We start from the raw sequence: 26,712 nt of genomic DNA, 5'->3' as shown, positions 1-26,712 counted from the left end.
CATTATGTTTAGTATACGGGTGTAGGAGATGGAGATTATGTTTTTTTGTTTTCTTTCTCCATTTTCAGTTTTTTTTTTTTTTTGTGTGTGTTTGTGTACTGCGTTCGGTTTTGCTCCAGAGGATAGTGGCTGTCTGCATAATACCAAATGAACTGATTGTGAGAATATATGCATTGTAAGTAGGCCTCTCTTGCAGTCTCTCTCTCTCTCTCTTTCTCTTTATCTCTTTCTCACTGCCTCTATCTCTCTCAGTCTCTCCCCTGTAGTGCTATATTTACGTGTGATTAATATATAGGCCACTGCGGTAGTCTGTTCTGTCCCCACCGCTCTCCTGTCCTGGCACTGGGTTTGGTGTCCATCGGCTGACCTTGTCCTCCTTCATAAGTTTTACCCTCAGTCTCCCAGACATAAAGGAAGAGCTAGCACACTGCATAGGGTGTATATTTAATCACTGGTTTGGGTTAGATGTACAGAAAGAGCCAGCATACTGCATAGGGTGCATACTTAATCGCTGGTTTGGGTGATGTCCAAAATAACCACAATCATCAGAGCTTCAACAGCACAAGAAGAACAACAGCACAACAAAAATGGCCGATATCTTTCTTTGCAGCCATAATTTATACATTTTCATCCACACAGTGCTACTGTTGAACATATCATCAGGTTCAAAATTCTCAGTCTTTTTGACTGAGAATATGAAAATTAATTCTTCATCTTTCATCTGTAGAATAAATTATATACATATAAAACCATCTATAAAAACTGTTGTTCCAACACTGTCTACAGTGGTGTAATCGCTCTTCTTGAAATGCCCTGTCCTAATCTCAAAACGCAATGCAAATTCTGCCACATGAAAGGCTTTGTATATACGATTGTGTAGCAGTCATTTCTGAAATGTATTTAGAGAGAAAAAAACATAGCTTTCATTTCCTCCATAGCCACAGATATAAAGTCAATGTGGAGGGAAAATACACATTAGGAAATTCCAGAATTAAATATTGTTATGATTGTCATAAAATTATTTCTCAGGTTCTTTGTAATAATCCGAGGAAAGGTAAACCATTTTCTCTCATATAATATTGTGTCATTCTTTCCCAGAATGTTCATCCTACATCCATCACACACTGATGAAACAGAGATTAATTCGTATCTGAAGAGAATGTCATTTTGATGACATCATATATTAACACACATAATAATTGGTCTAGATTTAGCATGATTGGCAATGCAACACCTACACAAAATTGTCCCATAACACCAGAATGTGTTACTTAATCACACTTCATCACACATTCAAAATAATAATACATTATTATTATAATTATGGCGACAAGGATGGTGCAGTGGGTAGCACTGCCGCCTCACAGCAAGGAGGTCCTGGGTTCGAATCCCCGTCGGCCGGGGCCTCTCTGTGCGGAGTTTGCATGTTCTCCCCGTGTCTGCGTGGGTTTCCTCCGGGTACTCCGGTTTCCTCCCACAGTCCAAAGACATGCATGTTAGGCTGATTGGAGAGTCTAAATTGCCTGTAGGTATGAGTGTATGAGTGTGTGAGTGTCCAGCCCCCTGCGACCCTGTTCAGGATAAGCGGGTTCAGATAATGGATGGATGGATGGATTATAATTATTTGTATTATTAATAATAATAATAATAATAATAATAATAATCATAATAATCCATAATAATCATAATAATAATATGTACATATGTGTTTTCAGTACAGTTCAGAAATTGGACATGTTTCCTTAGTCAACAAAATAATATATTTCAGTAAGAACACAGCTTTGAAATAGAACAGACAGTTTCAGTCCCTTGGCTAATGATAGGTGTACAGATCCAAGGAATTCAGATATGCAATACCAAAAAGAGCCACACTCTAAACCTCACACTATTTTTTTTTGTTAAAATGAGGCTGAAATATGAAAATACTCTGGTATATATTATTTTGCTTCTATTTATTTTTGCCACTTTTCATGACACCTAAAAACATACCTAGACACAGCACCCAACAGTCATTAGCATGCATACAGACACAACTTCACAGTCAATATAAATCCCAAGACGTGCTTCCCATTGAAAGAAATCCATATTAATTCCTGACAGAATCACAATTTCTATAAAATTTCATAAATCTTTGCGTTGACATCCGTAAGACAATTAAAACATACACGCACTGAAACACATCTCAATAACCTCATTTTCACTATTGGACTCCCGCCAGGTGGGTTTATAATAACATAAAATGTCTGCATAACAGTCAGGAGAATGTGCAGAATTTGAAAAAATTATGATGTATAACACATGGTAAAGTGATTTCAACATTTATTTTTGGAAAAACACTGAAAATGAGATCATTTTGGACAGTATCACAGGAGCCCTGATAAATTTGGGAATTTTGACCACACAACAGACTCATAAATCCGACTGCGTAGCCAGTGCAGAGTGCCGGGGCTAGACTCGTGCTCGTGACAGAAGCCCCTTCAGCAGCGCTTCGACATGTGCAACTGGGAAATAGTCTGGCAGGCTGGTCAATAGCGCATTAAATGAGAACTAGAGAGGGAAATCCCGGGCCTGGGGCCTGGACTGCCTCTTAAGAGTCTGACTGCTTGCACAAGGCAGCCCAGCTTCGGGTGAAAAATGCCTCAGTATAAAAGGGAAAGTTCAAATCGGTTTAAAAATAATGATCTCACAAACAACAGCAAACAATGGTGTCACACTTTACGATAAGGTTCATGAATTTGCATTAACTAATTAATTCATGGTACTAGTAATGGTACTCCCCTGATTTAGTTCACAAATAAATATCAGAGAATTAATCTGATTGCGCATCGCTATTTTGTCTGATTACCATTATGCTTGCCCGATAGTAGTTATCAGTTAGCCTTGGCTTATGGATACTGAATGAACAAGTTCTGTCAGTTCCTTTACTTCTGCCTAACCTTACTCATCGGAACTGAACGTTCAGCATTCTATTTAGAATGCTACTAGCATGTTGCGACAAGAAAGCACAAAAGTGCATGTGTCCAACGAGGTGAACAATCTGGTTATGCTCAGGGTGTCGGCCAAACGGCAATCAAACGTCTTCAGCGTTCGAGGAAAAATAAATAAAAGAAAAAAACACTGGGACACGCGCGTTTGAGCTATGCAATGGACATGTGAGGACAGGATGGATCCATATCCCATCATAACTTCACCCTGTGTTTGCCACAGGATTTTCAGCTACGTCCAGCATTCCAGGCGTAGCTTTCCCCTCACAGATCCTAATCTACACAAAACAATTGAGTTCTGGGAAATGAAGTCCCGGCAACCTCTCCACCTCTGAGAGGAGTAGATATAAAATATTTAGTGGGAGCACAAATAAGACCATTCAGCTTTCTGAGCCAAACAAAGGCCTCGCTGTTCCAGATGACTCCTGTTCCGCGTCTCTCAGTATCTGCCGGACAGGGATCCGGATAGAGCCATCGCAAAGCCCCCCTGTCCATCCGTCCGTCCATCAGTTAACACCCATGAAGGAATGGCGGACATTATCATTTCTGCTTTTGAATGCCTGTCACATTTTAGAATGCGTCACGGTGAAACCCTTATTGACCAGATGGCTTGCTGATACAACCACAGATAGTCATTAATAATGCACGCTTCTGTGGAGACAGACATTTATAGTACAGGATAAATCATCAGGCCGCTGTAGGAGTGGCAGTCACAGGGGGTATTGGTGCACCCTGTGTGCCTTCCTGTTTTTCCTCAGCCAAAACAACGTAAGCAAACTGCCAGGTGTACAGGAAGATGCAAAAACAAGGCTAAAAATGAAAGTGCGCCTGATTACTAATAGAGGCAGTAAGCACTTTGGATCCAATCGAAAACGTTTCTGAAACTGAAAGAAAAAAAAAAGAAATTATGTATAAAAAATGCAAATGTAGATGACAGTAAAATCATACCCACATCTGCCTACTCTGTATATCTGAGCCTGATCTCTACTGGGGGAAGTTTCTGCAGTGACATACATCTGCCCTTTCCACTGCTGTACCTCCCATGACTCAGAGGAAAGTGTGTGCCATACGGACAAAAATGATACATACAAAATTTGGTTTCACTGATTTTGAATCGAAACATAATAGAACGAACAAAATGGCTCCTTGCATGTTTAAACAATATGTATTATGGAACTGGAGATTAAAAAGTCAGGAATTTAGTTTGTATCAAGTTGTACTTGACAAACCAAGGTATTTATATTTGCGTTACGAGAAACTAGTTTTTTATTTGTATATTGATTCCTCCAGGGCAGGAGAAAGAATCCAAACCTATCCAAACACATGTTATGTACTGCATTTCTGTGTTTGCTGCACTGGTCTGAATGACACGTGTGCCCTAGAAAATCTAATGGCTCTTTCAAATAAGCGGACAACAGTCAGGGGTGAGCAATCAGTTTAATTCCTCCACTCCAGTCACTCAAAAGTGACATTTGATTGGCTGTTCACCCCACTGTCATTTGTCCTGATTGGCAGAGCATACATCTGGCTCCTTTTAAGGCCTTCCATGCTACCGCTGAGAGAGCGGCAGAAAGACTGTGCTGTGTGCGGGGTGGCGGCAAGTGGCACAAAGCGAAACGTGTGACAGCTCGACGGTACGCCCTTCCAATATCTGCCGGCTCCTCCATTGATTTTGGCACGGGGAGAGAAGAGTGCTGTCTGAACCTGTAAGTTGAGTAACTGACAAGACTTAAACCGAAGCCAAGTGCAGGCAAAATGTTTCTTAGTTCAGCTCCTCCAAGCCAGCTAATTAAAGCTGCGTGCGCGATGGGTTTTGCCGCAGCATGCAATTAGCTGTAATTACAGGGTCATTCGGAGAGTAAAGAGGATGACGACCACAGAAGACATAAGGCAACCACACGAGGTGATGGTTCAATTGTGCGGGCACATTGTGTGCAAGTCTGATCTACCCACGAGTCAATAATTACAAACTAAAGCAGATTTGTACCCAGCTATAGCAAGGGTATGTGGTAACTGTTGCTTGTCTGGAATGTGGGCTGTCAGGTTGCCGAGATACAGCACTCGGGCAGTGAGATGAAATCCAGAATGTGCCAGCGCTGACTAAGTAGGAATAGATAGAAATGCATATTTGGTATTTGCTTTCCCCAGGGAAAGTCCTCTCCACCTCATCACACAGGAGGGGTTGCACTGATTGATCATATGCAGCCTATGCCAGATGCATGAGCAATACAATCCACCGCCATTTTTGTTGGTACACTGTCGTGCATCCTCCATTTGGTTTCACATTGGTTTTTAACACGCAGTGAAAGTCAACCAATAAAGTTGGTTAAAACCCCAAATCATAAAGCCATAATGCTCATTGCTAAATTGAAAATTGAAACAGTTCCTGACTATTGCTGAGAATTACAATTTTGGGGCATAAAAGGCTCGTGCAAAACATCGACAACATCCTAGTCTGAGCTTTCCTGACTTATCAAAGGTTGTTGGAAAAGGCCCACAAATTAAAAAAATATGTGGATGAAAATATGATTAAAAATGGATGATTATATTGCCCTGCTAGGTTTTTTAACTGCCTTTTTAAACTGAGGAGAAGTCTCATAATGTCTCATAAATTAGGGCCAACCATTCTGTGTACGCGAATACATGACATTTTGTTTATTCTTTATCTAACCTTTATTTAAACAGGTAAGGTTGACTGAGCAGGCTTGCTCTTTCACAGCATCATACCTTCATTGTTCATTCAAAGTAAGGCCTTAATCCACCCTTGGCCTCAGCTGTATAGTGACGTCAATGAGAGGGACAATCAAAGGGGAACTGACTGTAAGGATGGGACGTTACCGGGAGGTCTCGTGTTCTCTGCTCCAATGCTACATCCTGCGGATGATTCAATGACGTTCTCCCAGAAGTGACAGCGCACAAAAGAGCCGTATCAAGTGTCCGTCCTCAGCCAAATCCGGACCGCCACAAAAGATGATTAAATTTGCCTGAAAATAGAACCACCTTCACGCAAGGTACCAAAACAAGGTGGGGATTACATTAAGCACTGCGGATGATGGGGTTGATGCGAACATGCTCGTCGCTGGGACCGCCACCATGGGCGGCACAGTCTCAGCTCCCCTCTTAAAATACAGGAACTTTCCAGAACTGGAAACTCCCTGAAAGCTGAGCCCGGAATCCAGGCCCATAATCCCACTGTAAACGTGGCGCCATGTTGACATTTAGTTGGTCCGAATTTTGCACCTCAGAGCAGAGTGACAAGATCGTTCAAACTTCTCGATTGATGCGTGCAGATAAGGAAGTATTGCAAGCACAGTGCAAGCGCTGCTGTTGGTTTGCTTATGGAAATGAGGTTTCACCAAAGTGGTAAATGCTGCAAGGGCTCAGCTAAGATGTTAATGAGCACTTGTCACTTTTGTCTGACTAAGGATGGGTGAGAAAAGAAACATGAAAGTTTATGAAACCGTTGTTTGCGTCATCAACAACCTTGAGAAGAAATCAGTCAATATTCGAAGAAAAAAGGCCCATTCTTTGATGAAAACGATCAAACGTTAATCCCATGTTCTTCAGAACTGGTGTCATTTGCAAAACCCGCAATGTGTGCATCGTGGATCCTTGCAAATGTGTGATTCGTGCAGTCTGGAAACTAGGTTCTCAGTTTAGAGAGCTTGAAAAATGCTATTGATTCAATGTCAATTCAATCCACAGTTGTTCAAATATTTTTCAAAGGATGAAAATGCATTTATAATTAATAGACAATCAATGAAAGCTTACATAATGTTTTGCAACTGAATGCCAAAAATGGAATGGAATGGAATACAATATGAAAAAAGATCAAATAAAAGACTAAAGTTTTACCTTAAATTCTGCTCCATCGAATTTAAAAGACAAACTGTAAGAGAATGACACTGTTACAGCTGTAGAATGAAAAGCAAGTCTAGAGACAGAAAAGGTTACTGAATTGTACCTTAAGTAACTGAAATGACCCTGAAAGTGGCCCTTTGAAATAGGGAAAAAAAAATGTTATTTGTATAGCACCTTCGAGCATACAGCACAAAGTGCTATACAGCAATGAAAAACAAATACCATAGAAATGGGCACAATTACGATTTTTAGTAAAATAAAAATATTAAATTGATACATTTATACAACAAATACAATTTTAGAAGACAAACTAGACTGAAAAAACCACAGTATAAATAAATTATGAATAAATAAAAAAACATAAATACAATGTAATTACATTTTATGTAGACACCCCACAGAACAACAGAGGGGAAAAAGGAAATACTAGCCCTAAGTCCCCTGATAGCATATGAGGTAAAAGATGAGGAACCCGGCTATAGGGGCATGCCCATTCTCTGCGGGGCTAAAGGTTGAGTTAGAGTGTAATACATATTCTATTTTTTCCTCTGTTCTTAACCATCATGTGATTTGGTGCTCTCTGCTTTAGAGTCAGGTGATGCATGTGATGACATCATGGCATGCTTGTGATGACATCATGATAAAGGCAGCCCTGGACAGACCAGATTGTGAAACCCTAGGGAGCAGAATTCCAACAGTGCCCCTTGGGGTAAGAAAGGAATAAAGGACAAAATTAAATGAAAATCTACCCCGAGCGCCAAGAGGCGATTCGCTGGAAGGAGAAGGACATGCGAAACGGTCGTGGATGATTCAACTCTGGAAAGACCCTGGCATGCCTTTTAAATTCCACACCAATGTGCGGTTTTCCCTGTGTTTAACATGAAATGTCAAATTCTGTAATGGATTCTGGTGAATCCCATCCTGCTGTCCACCATGACCATGCAGTAGCCCAAGCTGTTTGCTGAACTGCTTGCCAAATTCGACACCGTGGAGGTAGGAATCCACTGGCAAACACCCAGCACTGACCTGTTTAACCCTTTACAGTGTAAGATCACAGGAATGCGAGTAGAATGTTCTGAACACTCGAATGCTGACAATACTGGCAAGCGTTCAGGATTGCAAACGTTTACGGCAAAAGCAATTACTGTGGTAAAGATTTTAAGTGAACATTCCATTTAGTTCACCGGCAACGCCTTTGTAACACAAATTGATGTGACTCGCTGTAGATCTAACAATGCCAGCTAGCTCATTAGTTGCTTATCTGTGATTTACTTTTAAATGTAAGAACAAATAATACATAGATTAAACTGTATCATAACAGCCAAATGTTTGACAACTTTTGTTCTCTCTAAGTTTCCCCCATCAGTGTTTTCAAAAACCTTTTCAAACGGTTCGTATTCAAAGGTTTGAATATGTTGTCAAACATTAGTTAACATTTTCCATCTTGAACGCACGTCTGGCAGTTGAAAGCAATGGAGAACACTCCTGAAAAAGAAAAATCCTGAAAATCTACTCTTCAAAGGATTAACATTGTCCTGCATTGTCATGGTTGCAGCACTGCCAGACCGTTCCAGAGGGTAAGTATGTATTATTGCTGCAGCCATGACTCTCATAGGTTAATTACTGCACACCAACTGTGGTTTAGGAGATGTGTATGCTTTTGTGCATCGTAATAATACATAATTATGAGCTTTCAAATGAATGGTCGCAGAATAACAACACCCATCACCACCAAGTGATGAACAAGGGTTGGTTTTTGTAGAGTAAAAAGCACTGACTATACGTGTTCCTTGAATGAATATTTGGCAAGAACAGGGAGAAAATGAGGAATGATGTGTCCACACCCTGAGACTGCATAATGATGCTGTGCTGTTGAAACCTTGATGTTGGTCTCATCGCTTAACGTCTCTCGTATATTTTGCCGATGACTCATCCGAGAACGACGTGGCAAAGTTACAGTATGCAAAACTTAAAGGGCAGCTTGTGACTGCGGGCTGACAATTCTGCTAAGTATGGAAGGAGTGCATAAAATATTTGAAATATTTTCATGACAAAATCCATTATTAAGCCATGTGTCATACCAGATGCTAGGTGTGGGAAAGTTTACCTCTGGAGATTGAATAAGCAGAAACCGATGCACCTTTCAATCAAACCGGTTTCTCAAGCACTTCTTCCCTTCTGGCAAAGGCCTTCATATAAAATTATTCAGCGTCACCTCTGGAACCAGACGTCTTTGCAGTCGTAGAATAAAAGTGGAGCTGTCCTAGAAATTGGTGGCAGAGGTAGACACAACAGCAGAGTCTTGGGAGATACCTGAATAACAATGGAGCCTTTGAAATTGGCAAACCAAAATTCCTGTTTTACATCCTATGAATGAGGTCATTTGATTTCTGTACCGGGCCACTGAACTCTGAACCTCAAAAAAACCCATCCCTTTTTAAAATAAACAAGACTTCCGTGAGTTAAGAGTCTGCTGTGAAATCTTTTTTCCCCATCCTGAAATGTGTTTCCCTAATCCGCTCTGACACTCCCTTACAATAGAGACTTATCTGGCCCTTCCCTGAGCCACTATTGCGACGCAGAGGAAGCGAACGTCAATTCCCCGGCACCCACCTCCCACACAATCCCAACCTTTGTTGAAAGAAAATGAAAATGATTCCAACGTGCTGGGCATTCCCCGGCTGTCTGAGGGAAAACTATGCGCTGGGAAAACAGAGCTCTATAATTAGTAACAGGGTAGCGGATACACGCGGCTGGAAGCCTTCCTTCCAGATGTTTCACCGTTTCCGGGGTCCGCTGGTTTCTCCCATTTCCTCTGACCGCAACTGCCATTCTACGTCACAATATCGACCGAGGAGAGGGAGCGAGACGTGGGCTTTACGCCGAGAGCGTGACCCCCAAGGCCCCATCAGCCAGCTGTTCTTCCTTTCATCGTCCGATTCCCGAAGGATGAGCCGGAATTTAAAAAAAGCCGAGGACGGAACGTGACGAAGCCCTCGAGGGCTGACATCAGAGAGCGTGGACTCGCTTTCAACGTCACGCGGCCCCAGCGTTCTCTTCCCGACGTAGGAACTGAAACCGGCGAACGCGTTCGCGAGCTGTTCAAAACCCGAGAATCTCTGCCAACACAAACGCATCAGTAAATACCCTTGCTAGAAGTGCGAAAAAGAAGAAACCGACATCAGCGGGGGAGAGTAACACGTCTGCGGTGGTGGAAGGGGCGAGCGTGAGATGGCGAGGTGGACGCACAAGACAACATGCCAATGTCTAAAGAAGAAATGCGTGGGAACGTACTAAGAGAGTGAATGTACTGAACCACTGCAGGTGGTAACGTCTCACTAACTAGCTGATATTTGCAGCTCCACCCAGCTATGACTTATAACAGAATTCCCCCCCCCCCGTCCCCCCTTCCTCCCAAACATGCCCAGTGTGGGCCTTGCTGGTGAGAATAAAAGACTCCTGTCGGTTTGTCATGGCGGGGATGCGGATGCAGCCGGTTCTAATATGGGAAACTCACATCCTCCGACTGACGTTTCCAGGGCTCGTGAATCCTTCTTTCTGCAGACCGCCACCGTAATTACCAGTTAGCGGATGACGCCAGTGAGTCTTTTTCTTTTTTTGGTGAATGAATCCCAAGATCTTTACCCCTGTTTCTCCTCCACAATTTTCTCAAAAAAAAAAAACACTGCTTCTCTGCCTCACCACGACCATGTGAATCAAGTGTCAAAGGATTCCTTCGTCTTTTGTGAGTCAGTCAATCAGTGAAGGAACATAGGAGGTTATTAATAGTATAGCATGCAACTGTTTGCTTGATAAAACCCACTTGAGCTGCCATAATCTTTGCATCCCACTCCTCCAACACTGTGTTCTCTGTGAAAAATTGAGAGTGTGTTGACTTTCATAAAAAATAATCTTGCAGAAATAAGTGATATGCTTTCAGCAAACAGTGTTTTACATGGTGTTTTACAGTCTCACAGAATCACAGAAGATCTCAAATTTCATATCGTTCCTTATCTTCACTCTAGTGCGTATCTGTAAAGCAGAAGGTATTCAATTTGCTGGAACAAGAGCAGGAGCTTATTTGAAACCCTTACACCGGTCTAGCCATGCACTGACAAGTCTCAGAGGGAATTCTGGGAGGTAGACAGGAGAGACTGAATTCAGAATTATTCAATTTGAACGTAAATTGTATAACAATATCAGCAATTTCAGAATAAAATTGCATGGACTGACGTGAACATTCCAGAGAAGCCAGCAGTAGATTCTTTTGAAACTTTTGAAAGAAAGGTCCAAGCAAAACATATGCGCTGCACGGAGCTATAAATCCATTATGTCCTTTGTGGAGATTAGTTCACATTAACACAAACACTGTTCTGCTACACAGTTTGTTTTGTGTACAATGCTGCCGGTCATTCAGTCACGGCATACGAACTACAGAGGAGAAGCACAATATTCTCATGTTATCAGTGTATGACATCTTTGGCGAATGAAAGGGACAGTTCTTCTCCCTTGTTTTCCAATATTTATACAGTATGCGCATAGAAAACCAGAATTTTAAACAAACTATGAATACAATAATAAAGTAGAGATGACGTATTCTTGGCAGTGGTATCACAACTCGATGATGTCAGTAAAATGGTGACTTTGATGTGATCTACTTGAGCAGAGTTTGATGTGGAATAATGAAAATGATATCGCATATTGTAAATGTGATGCCAGTTTTTAAGGCTGTTGCAAGCTTTATGTGAATGTGCTGCACAAGGAATGATGAATACAAAAATAACTCTCTGAGTCACTGTCAGAACTGTCTAATTAAACTCGGAATGCACGGCACCACATCACCATGTAAATGAGTTACCACATTTATGATATACAGTGGCGACATGTTAGTTGAAACTCTTATGCCTGTGCTGTTCTTGGACATCCCAAACTGATTTTATTGGCATTGCATGAAGACAAGCTGTACAGGTTACACAGCCACACGTTGGAAATGAAAGACATGTTGACTTGGTTTACACCCCCTTTGGCCCTGAGTGTGTAGCTAATTTGGCACGCCATTTCCTTCCTCTCTGCTTTCATCAGTGAGGCCCAGGGTGTCCTGCACCCCGCCCCACCCCCACCTCCCTCGCTTCCCCCGTAATCGCCTGCATGCTCTGACATCATAACCCCCCTGCAACATCTGCTGTCTCCACGACGTCCTTGATCAGCCTCAGAACAGCAGTTGACCCCCCCACCCAGCCCCCGTCCAGCATGCGAGTCAGCGAGAGCGCAATGCTAACCTGCTAACTCTCCAAGTACTCTGGAGATAGCTCTTCCACCCTGCGTTGTCCTTCCTCTGACCCCCCCACCCCCTGTTTGAAGAGGGACCCTTTGCCCTTCCAGCCATTTTAATGAATGACCTCCGAGACAGGAAGCTTCAGCATCCCCTCGTCATGTCATTTCCTCAATGGTCAGACCTTCCTGTTGGCTCCAACCCATCAGGAACACAATCCGCTCCAAAATGGAGTCCGCTGAGTGAAGCGGCTTGGGCCCTGTGGTGAGTGACACCAGGCTGGGACTCTTCGCCGATAAGTGACAGCAAGGCAGACAAAATGGCCGCCGTTCAGTGGTAATAACCTAATTCAATCAAGAGTGTTGAATACGACTGGACCAGCAATCGCTTCTGCTGTTGGGGGGCTGGATGTATAAAACATGGCAAGTCTGCTGACTGTTTTATTCTTGCTAAGTCAATTTCAGAGAAATACACTGCACTGTGTGATGACAACTCTACTGAGTAGGCCAAGGAATCAATACTTATAAGGATCATTGGTCAAGAATAAAAAAAGGATTGTTGTGGTAATAGTTTCCATTGGCTAGAACTGCGGGGGTGCACTTCATTTTTGTGGCGATTTTTGTGAAGGTCGGCTCAATAACTGCTGAGGCATGGCAGAATATCACGTTACAGGAAAGGTTAATATGGTTTGAGAGAAAAATCATTCATGTGTGCATTTTATTTTATTTTTTACATTTTGCTATGGATATACTGCAGAACTATCACGGTTAAGTCTGTTCACTTGTCACCATCACCACCATTTATATTAGAGACTCATTAGTCATGTAATGCAAAATATTTTTTTGCTGTTTCATAAGGACATATATCAAACTGTTTAAATAGTTTCAGGAGTATAGTTAGTATCACATAATTGTATATCAGATACCTGCGTAATCAATTTTATTGCATCGTCAATGCAGATCCTACAGTTATCCCTCTGACTTTTCATCCTCCTCTTACGCACATAATCTGGTTATGAGCGCATTGTTGCTACGGCTCCAAACAGCCCCAGACGCAAATACCAGGAACTGACTATAAACAGATTGTCTCGTTCCCGCATCGCAGAGGGCAGGAAGTATTAGAAGTACTGAGAAGCGGGGGGGGAGAGAGAGAGAAAAATCAAGTTGTTCTGTGCTCGGCTGCCAAGATGAGAGTAGTTACCTCTTCTTTTTGTTTTTAGGAGACCTCCCAGTGCGAGGAGTGATGCCTTAGTGACCGTTCCCTCCGAGACCGTGGCATTCTGTTGCCAGTTAAACCAGCGGGGGCCATATTGTGAAGCCCTGTCTAGCCTTGATTGGCCTGGAGCCGCTACTGGAGAACATTCCAGAAGGGGCCTCTTTCGAAATTAAAATGGTGGCAGACCACACCAAATGCAAACAGAACGCTGTGAACGGCATCCTGCATCCGAAGGGTGCTACGGATGAACCGCAACCTATGATTTAGATTTATGTCCATTCATGTCACCATTCATACAGCATTTTAGATTACATTTACATTCACGGCATTTGGCAGACACTCTTATCAGTACAGTTGATTAGACTCAGCAGGAGACAATCCTCCCCTGGAGCAATGCAGGGTTAAGGGCCTTGCTCAAGGGCCCCGCGGCTGTGTGGATCTTATTGTGGCTACACCGGGGATCGAACCAATGACCACGCAAGTCCCAGTCATGTACCTTAACCACGACACTACAGGCCGTATCATTAATAGGGGATGGGACAACCCCTCCCCCCAGTGCAATGAGGGGTTAAGGGCCATGATCAAGTGCTATTGTGCATGGCTACACTGGGGATTGAACCATCAGCCTTCCAGGTCCCAGGCGTGCCCCCATTATGCATCCAAGGCACATGCACTACCTGCAGGGTATACTGCAAATTTAGGCCCTCAATATTTTTGATACAGCAACAGTGAAGTAAAATTTTTATTAATGAATAGAGTGAATGAAATGGCTAAGTCATGTGTGTCTAGAAAATGGCAAGGACAGATTCTTGATCTTTGCCTAAGATCCGTGAAGCAGAGTTGTTCTAACAAATGAGTACAATAAGGGACATTGTGCCTCTAATACCACTGAGACCTTTAACAAGACTCTGTTTGTTCAATGATCTAACAAAGCTCTGGGCAGAGGGGGAAGTATCAATGATAAGATCAGGTTTTTCCGCAAGCAATATACATACGTATGGGACTCTGAACTTCTGAAACTAATGAGGTGGAATGAATGATCAATTTGCCAAGGCACAAATGCATTATACTGTGCAGTGTAGTTGGATCAGTTAAAAGAACAGATGCTTATTGTTCACCGTAAGAACATCATGCCCCTTCATTATAACTGTAAAATGTGAATAATTAATTAGTAGATAATGATTAATCTATTGTCACTTGTCCTAATCTATAGTTTTTCACCCATCGCTATTTTTAGCCCCTTGTATTTTGTACCTTCGTCTAGGACTTTTGAATTCGTATTTGTCTCGGTTGTAGACTTCTCGGTATGGTAGTCACTGACTTGGCCTATCTACCTTGTGTACTGGACTAATGGTCATGGCCTTACAACCAATCATATATCAATTGTACCTTATCTAACCTGTTTGGTTATTTGTTCTATGACCTTTATGTGCACTGTTTGTATATCGCTTGGGATAAAAATGTAATGTAATGCGATGACAAAATTATTAGTTTAAAAAATTGGTTAAAAAAAAAAAGGAAAAAAAGCTAAACAACAATAACCAATGGTTTATCAGGAAAAGTAACTCAAGAGCCTCAAATATAGTTTGTGAAATAGCTTAATGAATGTATAAGGCATATGTATGCATTCAGGCAAGAACAGAGACATTCGTAATCCACTATGACATTGCATGACAAATGTCTAGATGTTCCTGTTGGTAAAAAACCCCGTAATTTTTTCGCAATAAAAAATGGAGAACTGCAAGACAAAGATTAAAAACAGAAATTGGTTCTTGGACTTTCTACCAGATAAAAAACAGATTTTAAATTACTTTCCAAATCACGCACACACACGCACGTACGACTGCACACACACACACACACACACACACACACGCACACACACACACACACACACACACACACACACAACACTGCAGTGAGAAAGTTTCATCCTGTCGGTGCTAAAAATAGTGGAGGAGCACATGCAGTGGGTAAAACACTTCTTTATAGATTGCACTGAGCACATAAAGGTCAGGGGAAAAGAGGATTTGGAAGGACAGTAATTATTCTTCTGATAGTACAGACTGTGTGGAGCTCAGCTTAAGTCAACCACCTGGATCAAACTTTCCAGATGTTCTGTACTGTCCTCTGGATAAAAGGATATAAAGGGATATAAATCAGACAGGCATAGCAGTCACCGATATAAATGCTATCCCCTCACAAGCCCACAAACCAACATTAAAACAAAGCACTTGAAATAATTTGCAGCCTCTAGCCTAGCGGCTAAGGCATGTGACTGGGACGCAGAAGGTTGGTGTTTTAAGCCCTGGTGTAGCCGCGATAAGATCCATGCAGTGTTGGGCCCTTGAGCAAAGCCCTTAACCCCCGCATTGCTGAAGGCGGGATTGTTCCCTGCGTAGTCTAATCATTAAGTTGCTTTGGATAAAAAACGTCAGCTAAATAACAAATTATTATGACTATCATACACACATTTAAATGAGATAACGAATAGAAAAAGTAATGCAGAAATGGCTTTAATGCTGTTTCAATAGGGAAAGGGAGTGCATGTAGCGGGTGTAGCTCAGCTAGTTCGCTAATAAACAGTAAAGCAAAGGCCTCATAGCAGGTTACTGTGGCAATGCTCTGGCGATGCAACCATCCGGTTAGGCCTAAGCTAACTGGGGTATTGCCCTGAGCTAATATCTACAGGCAATTTTGCTTTTAGCTGACTGGTAATGTGGTGGTCTTTGGACTCTTTTGGGGAGTGAAAGGCCTGGGTTCAAATTCCACCTCTGGCAAATCTCCAACTCAATAGGAGCCAGTTTTGCAGACACAAATTAAGCCTCGTCCTACACTAAATTCAAATTTGAATGAAATTCTCCATACAAAACTGAGTTTAGTCCAGGACTAAGCTTAATCTGCATCTAATGTGAAACTGGCCCAAACTCTCCCAATAAATAGCTTAAAAATCTGTGTCACAGCAGGCATGTTTATATGCAATAACATAGTAGGAGAACAATGGTGACAAATGGTGCCTTTGTGCAAACAAAAATTCTTGAGTGGGTCCTTCTAAATTTGTAATAGACAAACTGCAGTAAATGATTTAAGGTGACCTTAAACTGAATCGATGTCCTTCAGCCACTACAGAACCAAACAAACTTTGTGTGCTCACGTTCAATGAGCAGAGAAGTGGCCTTCGTCCAGCTGAACGATATTAATCATAACGTGTGTCTTATTCATCAAAAGCCATGCGGCACATCAAAAGTGCATTTTCGTGTTCGTGCGTTTTAAATTCAGGAAAGAGAAATGAAAACACGTCGGAGAGAGAATGAGAGCTGACGTGCCCTACCGCATCCGCCAGTGCTCCGACTGAAGCCGATAAAAAATGCATCAGCTCCCGCTGGGCGCATTCTGTAAGGTAACACAACACCGCGAAGCATGAAAAGCCGCGGTGATACGTGTATGCTTCGGCTGTTTCGCGGCTCTGCCTCGGTCCAGATTCCTTCCGTTCCCGTCCTTGTTTGAGAGCAGCAGCTGGCGAGCTCGGTGCAGTTAATCAAGAAACCAGAAACATGTATCACATGAGCCAACGGAGGTAGTTACAGCAGGTGAAATTCTGCGAATCCCTTGGCTGAGTAGGCTGCATTTAATTCTAACTTGCAAGCAATGGAAGGAGTTTGATCTGCCAAATGAGAAAGGAATTTAGGATGTAAGTTAAAACATTTACTGTCAACCTTATTGGCAACAGCAGTGGAAAAGGTAGAGGCAGTGATGTCTTTTGTGTTAGCAGTGTTATTGTACACCCCCTGCACTGGTTTTGTAAATACTACAAATGAGTACATTGTCCTGGCTGAGGACATATTGTGAAGGACTATATAATGTAAGTTAATAGTCCATCCTAGTCTGGCAGTCGGGTGACTTTCATTTTTCTGTCTGAAGCGGTAGACCTAGTTTCTCCAGCCCTGGAAGTCAGACAGTTTCTGGCGTTTCTAAATATGGTGCGGCCACTACGCTCACGAGGAGGGGAACGCCGCCAGGATGGAGGTGCGTCGCGGTCGACAGCCCGCTCGTTAGGGCCTCCGGCTCTCCCGCTGTGAGGAAGCGAGTCTGCTTTTAATGAGCAAATTCGCTTTCTGCAGTGCAGGCATGCAAACGTAACCTAACATATGGCCGACGATGACGCTCAAATGCTTCTGAAACCACTGCATATAGGCTACGCTGTGTGCTAAACTTGGCTGGAATGCTTATATAAGCTGACAAAAACACATAAAAACCCAGTCAGCTATGTGTTCACATGGAGCTTGTGACCCATCTCCACCCACTCCCATGACCCACTGTTGGGGTTCAGCCCAATGTTTGAAAACGGCTGCTCTAGAGAGCCCCCCTCCCCCAACCTCGTCTCTCCAACTGCCTCTCTTCAGTGTCACACAGTGCATACCGTCGCCCGTTATCTTCTTGGCCTCAATTCAGCCATCCTCAAGAGGCACATGATCGAATGGCACCGTGGGACCCCCAGGGCCCAGAAGCCGACGCCGCAGTCAGACTTTGGCGAGCCGTGTCGCACCGTGTCTCGCCACACGTGCTCAGACGGGCGAATGGGAATGTGAGGCTGCCGTCTGTGGGCTTCTGAAACCCCGTTCGCCCGGCTCCGTGCGTCTCCACGTGGCAGACGTGCGGGGCTCTTAGCAAAGAGGCATAACAGAAGACCTGGCAACAGCACCTGGACTCATATGTCTGAGGCGTCTCTCTGCAAGCCGGTATACGTGTTGACAGACAGTATCATTCCACAGGTAGAAAATGATAGTGAATGAAAAAGTGGGGGGGGGGGGGGGAGGGGGGGCTCCAATGTGGAGTGAGTGGGGGTAGAGTGTGTGTGTGAGTCTGACTGTCTGCAATGCAAACTTGCTCCAGATCTGAAGTGAAATGATACATTGAGATACATAAGAATACATTAATACTGTTACAAAATAATATCAAGTTTCCAACCTTGAGGTGCCTGTCTCTAGTTGCAATATCCAGTTATTCTGGATATGTGTGTGTGTGTGTGTGTGTGTGTGTGTGTGTGTGTGTGTGCACATGTTTCTTTCTTTGTGTGAGAGAGGATATGTTTTAAAAAATATATAAACTTCAGCCAAATCTGAAATTACTTAGTATAAAGAGTACTCATATCAGCTTGGAGATATCTGTCTCTAGATTTAATCCTTATTCTGCCTGTTTTGACATTTAATATTATATATATATTTTTTACCATAAACAGAAAACCTGGGTCTTTTTGTAACTGATGGCTTGCTTTCTGTAAACAGGAGGGAAGCATCAGAGGTCAGAGGTCCTCAACTGGTCCTTTGGATCATTTAACTCTCACACCAGTTACAGTGGTTCATTTGGAAACCAAAAAATTAAAACTTACATTTAATTTGTGTGATTGTTGAACTCGGAAAACTGTTTTGAAAAACAAGAACCTGTAATTACCCTGCTTTAAAATCCAGCTATCACCAGCTTGAAATGCGTGCTACCTTTCAAAACATAGCTTGAGCTGGTCAAACCCCGGTGAGTATAGAGCTGGTCCAACTGGTCAACCAGCTACCAGTTTAAAAAACCGAGCTGTTTTTCTCAGCAGGGTATAGCAAAATGTTAGTGAAAATGGTATGGATCCAGAAATACAGCAGGACAGTTTTTGCTTGATTATATTAATAACAATAAAATAATATATTAATGAGTGGCTACAACTTTCAGTTTGATGTTACTTGATAGTATGGACATGTTGACATGATATCTGAACTATCAGGGCTGAGACCTTCCAACATCCTGTGTTATGTTACGGATTACAAGCAAACCTAAAAATGTTTGAAGTCTTGTTCTTGTCTGTCTGAGATCTATGAAAGAGACTGTGGACCATCTGTGAGTTAAGATGTAAAGGTTTAAAACAATATCAGGTTTCCCTTTATTCTCGGAATTGCACTTTGGGTTAGTAACAAATTGGACCAGGCAACCCCATATCTTGAGGCATTCTTACCGTGATGCCCTCTCTCTCACTCCTCTTCCCACAACTCAGATCAGGCCCTGTCACTTTAGATGTAGCCACGCCAAAGAACAACATCGCTGGAAGGGATCAGCAGACTGCCTGCTGGTATCGGGAGCCTCCTCTCTAAGCTAAATAAACGGCCCTCTATTTATGTCACTTTCCCACTTTCCAAAGGTCAAAGGTCGCACCATCCAACTGTAACCGCCGTTTGTTTTTGTTTTTCTGAAGAACTCCTCCAAGCGTGCAGGTCTCTATCAGCCTCCCTCAGACATGCCCAGACATGCCTGGAACCAAGCATAACTCACCAGGTCAGAGAGATTGATTGGGCCCAGCTGTGCTCCCATCAGTTGGCCACTTCAGTCTAACATGCGCTTGTCCTCCTCCTCTTCTCAAGCAGACGGACAGGCTCAAAACCTGGAAAACAAGGCTGACAGTTAACGGAGCTGTTCAGCATCTGGGGAAAAAAAACAGCCTTCTGGCGCTTGTGACTTCAGAAAGGTAAGAACATTAATTAGGTAATTATAATTAAAAGTAGTGCTTGCGAGTCGGGCAGTTGCGTACGTCAGCGCCTCCAGTGCCGGGAGATGGAGCAGATGGTTGTCAGATTACGACTGCGTAATTATTTCCTTTGTTATACTTACAGCTTACTCGATATTACATCTTATCCGTTTCTGGGTAATATAACTGTGTCCCTGCAATAAAAATTCACCCCAAACTGTCAGTTTTCCTCGGAGCTTGTTAAGATTGAAAATACCGTCACATCATGAGTTTTCATGAATTTTAGACAGGTCTTTATCTTCTTGGTTGCCGTGGCGCCAGATGGATCTCCACAAACACCCCGCTAACACCACATATGGACACCCCTACTTCTTCCAGGGCATGTGGTATAGATTCCTATGCTCATTTTCATCGTGTTTATGAGAAACCACACTTCCACACGCCGCAGGAAACCAGCATTGTACCATCCACCCCTTAGATTTACCCTACTTCTCCAAGTCCCAGTTGGCCTTGCACAGAAAAAGGAGCACATTTTTGAAGATAATAAAGGAGAAGAAGTTCAGAGGTAGGTTTTTTCCCCCCTCATATTAAAGCTCCCAACATTGGCACTAAATTTTAATCAGGCAAACCTTAATGGAACGTGGAGTTTATGAACAGCTCACTGGAGAATATCTGCAAAATATTCACAGAATTAAACCAAGGAATAGCACTTGGTCTGGCATACAAATTAGCCGCTCTTATCTAGACTGCATAATACTGTATGTCTGACCGCACACTTCTTCCCAGAGGACTTGTATTGTATTCACATTATATTTCAGGTACCAATTACTGTATTTTTCTTTTTTTCTTTCACAAGAAAGCATGTTTGTGGTGGTCTAAAGTGCCTATGGCATGGAGGGCCTTATGTGAAAAGACCTGCCAGCCCTCCTTTTACATGAAACGAAAGAGACCAGACTGAAATGGGGCTGGCATCTACGTATTTCCATTTATATTAGGAATATGTTTTGATTTAACAACCAAATTCTTCATAAATGGCCATTCCCTTTGTTGATTGAGCAGTCTACAATTGTTCTGTGTCCAAAAAAGCAGTTGTACCAACTCTTATAGCATCTACGTTTCAAATGTCAGATTCTTTGAGAGGTAAGTTGATCTTGAATTTTAAGTTCAAGGAGCCAAAAAAAGGGTTATAACATTAAATGTCAAAAGCCAATGCAATTTTTGAAGGTGAAATTTACAGTGTCTTGGGGGATTGGAAAAAATACAACTGTTAATCTAATGGTTTTATGGTCGACATTCTTATGTTTGTTATCTTCTGAAGCATTGCACAATTTGTTTGTGTTGTTACGGCTCACGTCATACATAATATAAGCAAAATGAAAAAAGCACTAATAGGAAATCAGAGAAAGGACCAATAAAAGGACCAATAAAATACCATTCATAAAGCCTCATATGCCTCTCTGATGAAGAGAGACGATACCCTTGTACACAAGTCGGCTCCTTGTGTACAAGAGTACACTGCCTCCCGAACCTGCACGATCCATACGAAATCATTTCTGTCAGGATGAAAATCAGATTATCAGTTTAAGAAGCATACTGTCTGGGGCTTGCATTTATTTCTCGCACATTTAGCCATCTGTCTCAAGTATTTATTTCTGTCATTATGTTTTGTCAATTCATCCCTGACTGTCTCGGATTCCGGAATTAGCCTGTTGCGGGCTTTATAAGAATACAGCTATTCATGCGCGCCATTCATTCGTCAAAGGGGAAGAAAGCATAACTAAAGAAACATGTGATATTAATGCTAACCGTGCCAAATGGATTTAACAATTCACACAATGCGCGTTTCCATCTGGGCGCTACGCTGCGAATGGCTGAGTGCCCCCTGCATTCACACAGATAGGAGAAAGCCATTCACCTGCTCTCGGCTGGTGGCTGGAAGCTGAAACGACGTGGCTGAGCTATTATTCGTAGGGAGGCATAATTGGGTCACTGAAAGTGCTGTGAGGACCGTGAGTATTGTTTTCTTTCCCCGTGGAGGAAGCATGTTTCCATCGAACACACCTGGAGTTTCCCTCACGGCTGACTGTTTGTATTCGGCTGCTTACCAATGAGCTTCTGTCAATCAAGAAAGTATTTGGCTTAGATAAACGGTTTATATAAGTGTTGTTTTTATTTTTTTTTATTTACATTAATATAGGTATCTTATTCATGTGGTCAGGTCACCAAATGTCCAATCTGAAATCCAGAGAGCTTAGAAGGGCACACAAATAATCTAATTAGTATTACCACTCAGACAAGCAGTACATTTTGTATCACTCAACAGAAATATACACTTGAGGCATGAAACATTGGTGAGTTTTCAGCCCAAGATAACTATTCAGCCCAAGATAATTTTGTGAAGAAAAACATTTTATTTAAGAAGAGTTATAAAACATGACAAATATAAAACCCCAGAATGAAACCTGTAGGTCTGAACTCATCAAATCCCACACTCCCAAATCCCATTTTTGTTTGTTTCTGTATAAACATTCATTTTGACATTTCCTCTTGTGTACAGGATGTTTCGCCGAGTTTGTTTTCTTTTACTTCTCCTCTGAGGAATCAAGTCAAATGGAAGCAAAGTGGTTTTGTGAAGCCATAAGAGCTCATATTGAAGTCCCAGGGAAAGGGACTAATCCTGTGACTCCCACAGCAATGGACAGTGCCTAATTTCACAGGGGCTGGTTTGTAGCCGGGGGACAAGGCTTCACCATGACGACAGTGTGCGAGGTGGCAGAGTGCCCGGTGCTGTACATCTCTCCAGTCAGCCATTGGAGCGCGGTGCTGGTTCCAAGCGGCTGCTGCAATAGCTGACCTGCTTTGCCCCTTCGGCCAATAATTTACCCACAGAGTCAAGCCGGGTAACAGAATACCGGGCAGCTCCATACAGAGTAGGGAGAGGGGCAGTCTGCCTGGAAGAATATCTGTGTTTCCTCAAGAAAAGTGTATGCGTGGAATAAGGGCTCATTATTATTAACTGACTGTTGACTCATGAAGGTAGGATTATCATTAGTATTAGTATTAGTATTAGTAGTATTGTTAATTATCATTATTATTATTATTATTATTATTATTGGTAGTAGTAGTAGTAGTAGTAGTAGTAGTAGTAGTAGAAGTAGAACTATGCTAATAGTTATTTATACTATATAGTTAGAGTAGTGGGTTGTATTTCTATTACGTGTGCATGTTTATATATGTGTGTTGCATCTTAATTATATTTTTTCATAATGTCAAGAGCAACTCTAAAAACCAACAAATTAGCTGATGTCTATCACTATCTACTACTACTAAATGACTTGCCATTTTCCATGACGCAAAAACACATTTGCATGAAATCTACATCACGTTTGCATCTGAAAATCCCATGCTGCCAAGAGGCACTGTTTCAACTGTCAAATGCTCATCTCTAACAGACCTGTAGATGCACTTCGGAAGGGCACCACTTTTCACTCATTCACCTCTGAGCTGCTGGACCTGCTGTCTGGCTCTATAAAACATTGGGTTGTGATGGCACCATGTGATGGAGTGCTATTGTAGAGGCGCTTGAAAAAGGCTTCTTCAATTTCAGTCCAAAGTGATAAATGTTTAAACCTGCTTTCTCACTGCTATTGTGTTTGACATGCAAACCCAGTTTGGTTTTCAAGGTGAGTATTTGCATGTTACAGCCATTGTCATTCACTCTGTGTGATTTTACCACCATGTCAACAGACATATGGAGTGACCATGCGACATTTACATACAGACGCTAGATCCTTAGGAGCACATCCAGCCACTACCCTGCTATTAAAAAAAAAAAAAAAAAACAGCTCAAGCTAGGTTTTGAAGCAGCTGGTGGCTGGTTTACCAGTTCAGACCAGCTCCCAGCTCAACATTGTTTATCTGGTTGACCAGTTCCGACGAGCTCAAGCTATGTTTTGAAACAACTGGTAGCTGGATGACCAGGAATCAGCCCAGACAAGAGACCAGCTGGTTGACAAGCTCATGACCAGCTTTATGACTATCTTGGCCATGCTGGTTGACCAGCTCATACCCAACCTGACCAGAACAACTTTCAAGGTATCAAGCTGGCATAGCTGGAAAATACTGGCTTCTTAAGGTTATCAAAGCACACACACACAAAATGTCTACTTATCCTCCCAGAGTGCACAGCAATGTACTACTACAGACAATTGCTTGTTTTCCTTCGGAAACCGCCTTGTCCAAACCATTCCTAACTAAATGCAAATATTGGCAGGCCATTTAATGACATTGTAGTACCACCACTGCTTTGTATACTAGCGTGGAACTAAAGACCATTTGTTATATCATTTCACTGTTCACATAATGGAGAGTGAATGGACTATCCTCATTGAGCCTATTCTCATCATCAGACATTAAGCTCATATTAACCTCAGTTAACAGCTTTGGAGCTGTGTAGCAGCCGTATAAATTTGTACAAAAACAAAATGAAGTTGTATACGTGCCCGCCGTTCCAAAACGAACTGCCACTCTCATCCTTTACCATAGGGGGTGGATTTAATCACGGTCACATTCATTCCAATTATCTCCCATACACTACGCGTTCACATTTGAGACATTACAATTAATCAAGCCGATTTGATTATTGTTTTCATTAACATAATCACCGTTAGCATGATTACAGCAGTGAAACTTCAAATTTTAATCATGCAGGGTTTTTTCCATCACAGAATTCAAGTAAATTAATTCTCACAGAACAAGTTAATTGGAAAATCTACAAATTAACATCTGACGTTGAACATTGTTTCTGCAAGTAAATATAAAGCTGAAGGGGTTATTACATTGTGTCGGGTTATTTGCTTAGCCGACTTCCTTCTCTCGAAAGGCTATGAACCCTAATTATACAGTAGATTTACTGGAGCAATTTGAAGGAAGTGCTTTGCGCAGTGCGATTACTGACAGAGCTTCACCCTGGTTTTGATCTGTCTGGCTCTCAGTTGAATCCACTGACCTGTGCTCTGCACTGCCTGTGAATTGTTGCTACTACAGCAGCAGTCGCAAACAATGCAGAGGATAATGCGCTTCTGGTTTTAAATTATACATGGCATGCTGTCTGTCCTTTTGACAGCAAAGCTAACCCCCCACCAATGCCATTACTCATCCGCTTCTGCGGAAGACGCTGTGGCTAAGCACCAGGAAATAAGGGCCTCTGTCATTGTAAAGGTGCTTCACATGAACTTCACCTGAAGTTTGCCCGGTTAACAGTAAATGGATTCTATTGTAACTCGCTTGGGAGCGAAATGGAGCCCGCTGTAGCCGCGAACATGCTAATGGAAGCGGAGCTAAGCTACTGCAGAATGACAGGCGATGACATGACTGTGCTCGTTCCCCTGAAGGTGGGTCTGAGAGGTTGCCATGGCGACACAGCAGCTGCTCCTGTCCCAGGAGGTCCTGGCCCAGTTTAACCACGCCCAGTCCGGCGAAGCGGGAGCGTTGCTGAGGCGACGGATGGGGTCCATCTCCATCCGTCGGAGCTCCCAATCCGGGGACCTGCACCACCCCAAACCCCCCCCACAACTGCTGCTCAAGGGCTCCGAGCCCAGTGTCTGGCCCCCCGGGATATCGCGCCAGAACTCTGTCTTCAGCAACCCTAACTCACCATTCGTCCGCAGGGAGTCCCTCCCCCAGGGCAAGCGGCTCTCATTCGCTGCCTGGGCTCCCAGTGGGCAGGTCAGCTTTTCAGGCCTGCCCCTCCTGCAGCCCCCGCTAGAGATCTCTCTGGAGAACACCTACCGGACCGGGCCGGACGAAGGCTCTCGATTCGACTCCAACCGGGTCCAGCGGATCCTGCAGGATGCCCTGAACGGCTACCTGGGTGACGCACGGTACCACGCGGCCACAGGGGCCCAGCTGAGCCAGAACCTCTCCGACCTGGTCCGGGGGAAAGCCAGGGAGGTGACGCCCGAACGCTACAAGCTGGTCTGCCTGGTCGTCCTGGGCCAGCCTGGAAACCAGGGCCTCCAGGTGGCCAGCAGGTGCCTGTGGGATACGGAGAACGACAGCAGCGCTGTGGCAGTTTTCCGAAATCCTTCCGTATTCGCCATCGCCGTGGTCCATGGAGTGTACCGCGAGTAATAAGACAGCACAGTTATTTTTCTTTAATGAGACAACTCCGAGAACATGTCACCTTAGTCGCACTAAATATTAGGCAAGGGAAGCGGAGTCTAGCAAACGGACAGCCAATTTCACGGCGCTCGGTGCAAACCCGGTACTTATTAGCAGCCGGAGTCTCTGATGACTGCTTGTGTGGTACGCTGGAATGCGCCGCTATGTCAGGGGCGTCTAAATGAAAGCCACAAGGACCCATAATTCCCCAGCACTTTGCCATTACCTCCAATAAACATGACTGGATTTGCAGACAAGTTAACTAGACCACAGAGAGAAGTACAGTACACATCGGTTCATAGAAAATAAAAGCTCACTTTTTGGAGACGCAGAAACTTGTGTTCCACATTGCAATGAACTGCATAGCCATCCCAGAAATGCACAGCAAGAAGTATAGACATAAGAAATATTAGCCTTCATCTGACTTGACCATTGTAACAACCTTTTCTGACATGTGATTATATTGCCAGGAATATATAAGAAAATAAACCACTTCCTGCATCAGGCAAGAAGGATGTCACAATTTCTTCCCCGACTGGTTATTCTGCAATTCTTCTCATAACTCATCACGTCTAGGTACTGCAATGAGTTTTTCCCAGCACCAGCCAAACAAATCGGGTCATTTTCCGGAAAGTACTCGCACTGAAGGAAGCAGGGAGAATGATTTTCATACGCTCATTGTTGAGTTGGTTTAGTCACGGTTCATTGTCCAGGAT

The 26,712-nt window shown here is 43.0% G+C and overlaps 1 protein-coding gene across 1 annotated transcript; it reads left to right on the top strand.

Moving 5' to 3' along the window:
- Nucleotides 1-16,621: 16,621 nt before the first annotated feature.
- On the top strand, nt 16,622-25,966 carry LOC133128920 (dynein light chain Tctex-type 4). Its single transcript, XM_061242727.1, has 5 exons — nt 16,622-16,732; nt 19,367-19,441; nt 19,565-19,644; nt 19,734-19,834; nt 25,228-25,966. The coding sequence occupies exon 5, from the start codon at nt 25,247-25,249 to the stop codon at nt 25,964-25,966; it is 720 nt and encodes a 239-aa protein (XP_061098711.1). The 5' UTR covers nt 16,622-16,732; nt 19,367-19,441; nt 19,565-19,644; nt 19,734-19,834; nt 25,228-25,246.
- The last annotated feature ends 746 nt before the right edge of the window (nt 25,967-26,712 follow it).

This window comes from Conger conger, chromosome 5, assembly GCF_963514075.1.
Source record: "Conger conger chromosome 5, fConCon1.1, whole genome shotgun sequence".
NCBI classification, from domain to species: Eukaryota; Metazoa; Chordata; class Actinopteri; order Anguilliformes; family Congridae; genus Conger; species Conger conger.
The sequence above is the reverse complement of the archived record's forward strand: the minus strand, read 5'-3'. Positions and strand labels throughout refer to the sequence as shown.

Bases quoted from the DNA above. Each gene is read 5' to 3' on its own strand.
- LOC133128920 (XM_061242727.1), top strand. From the start codon at position 25,247: ATGGCGACACAGCAGCTGCTCCTGTCCCAGGAGGTCCTGGCCCAGTTT.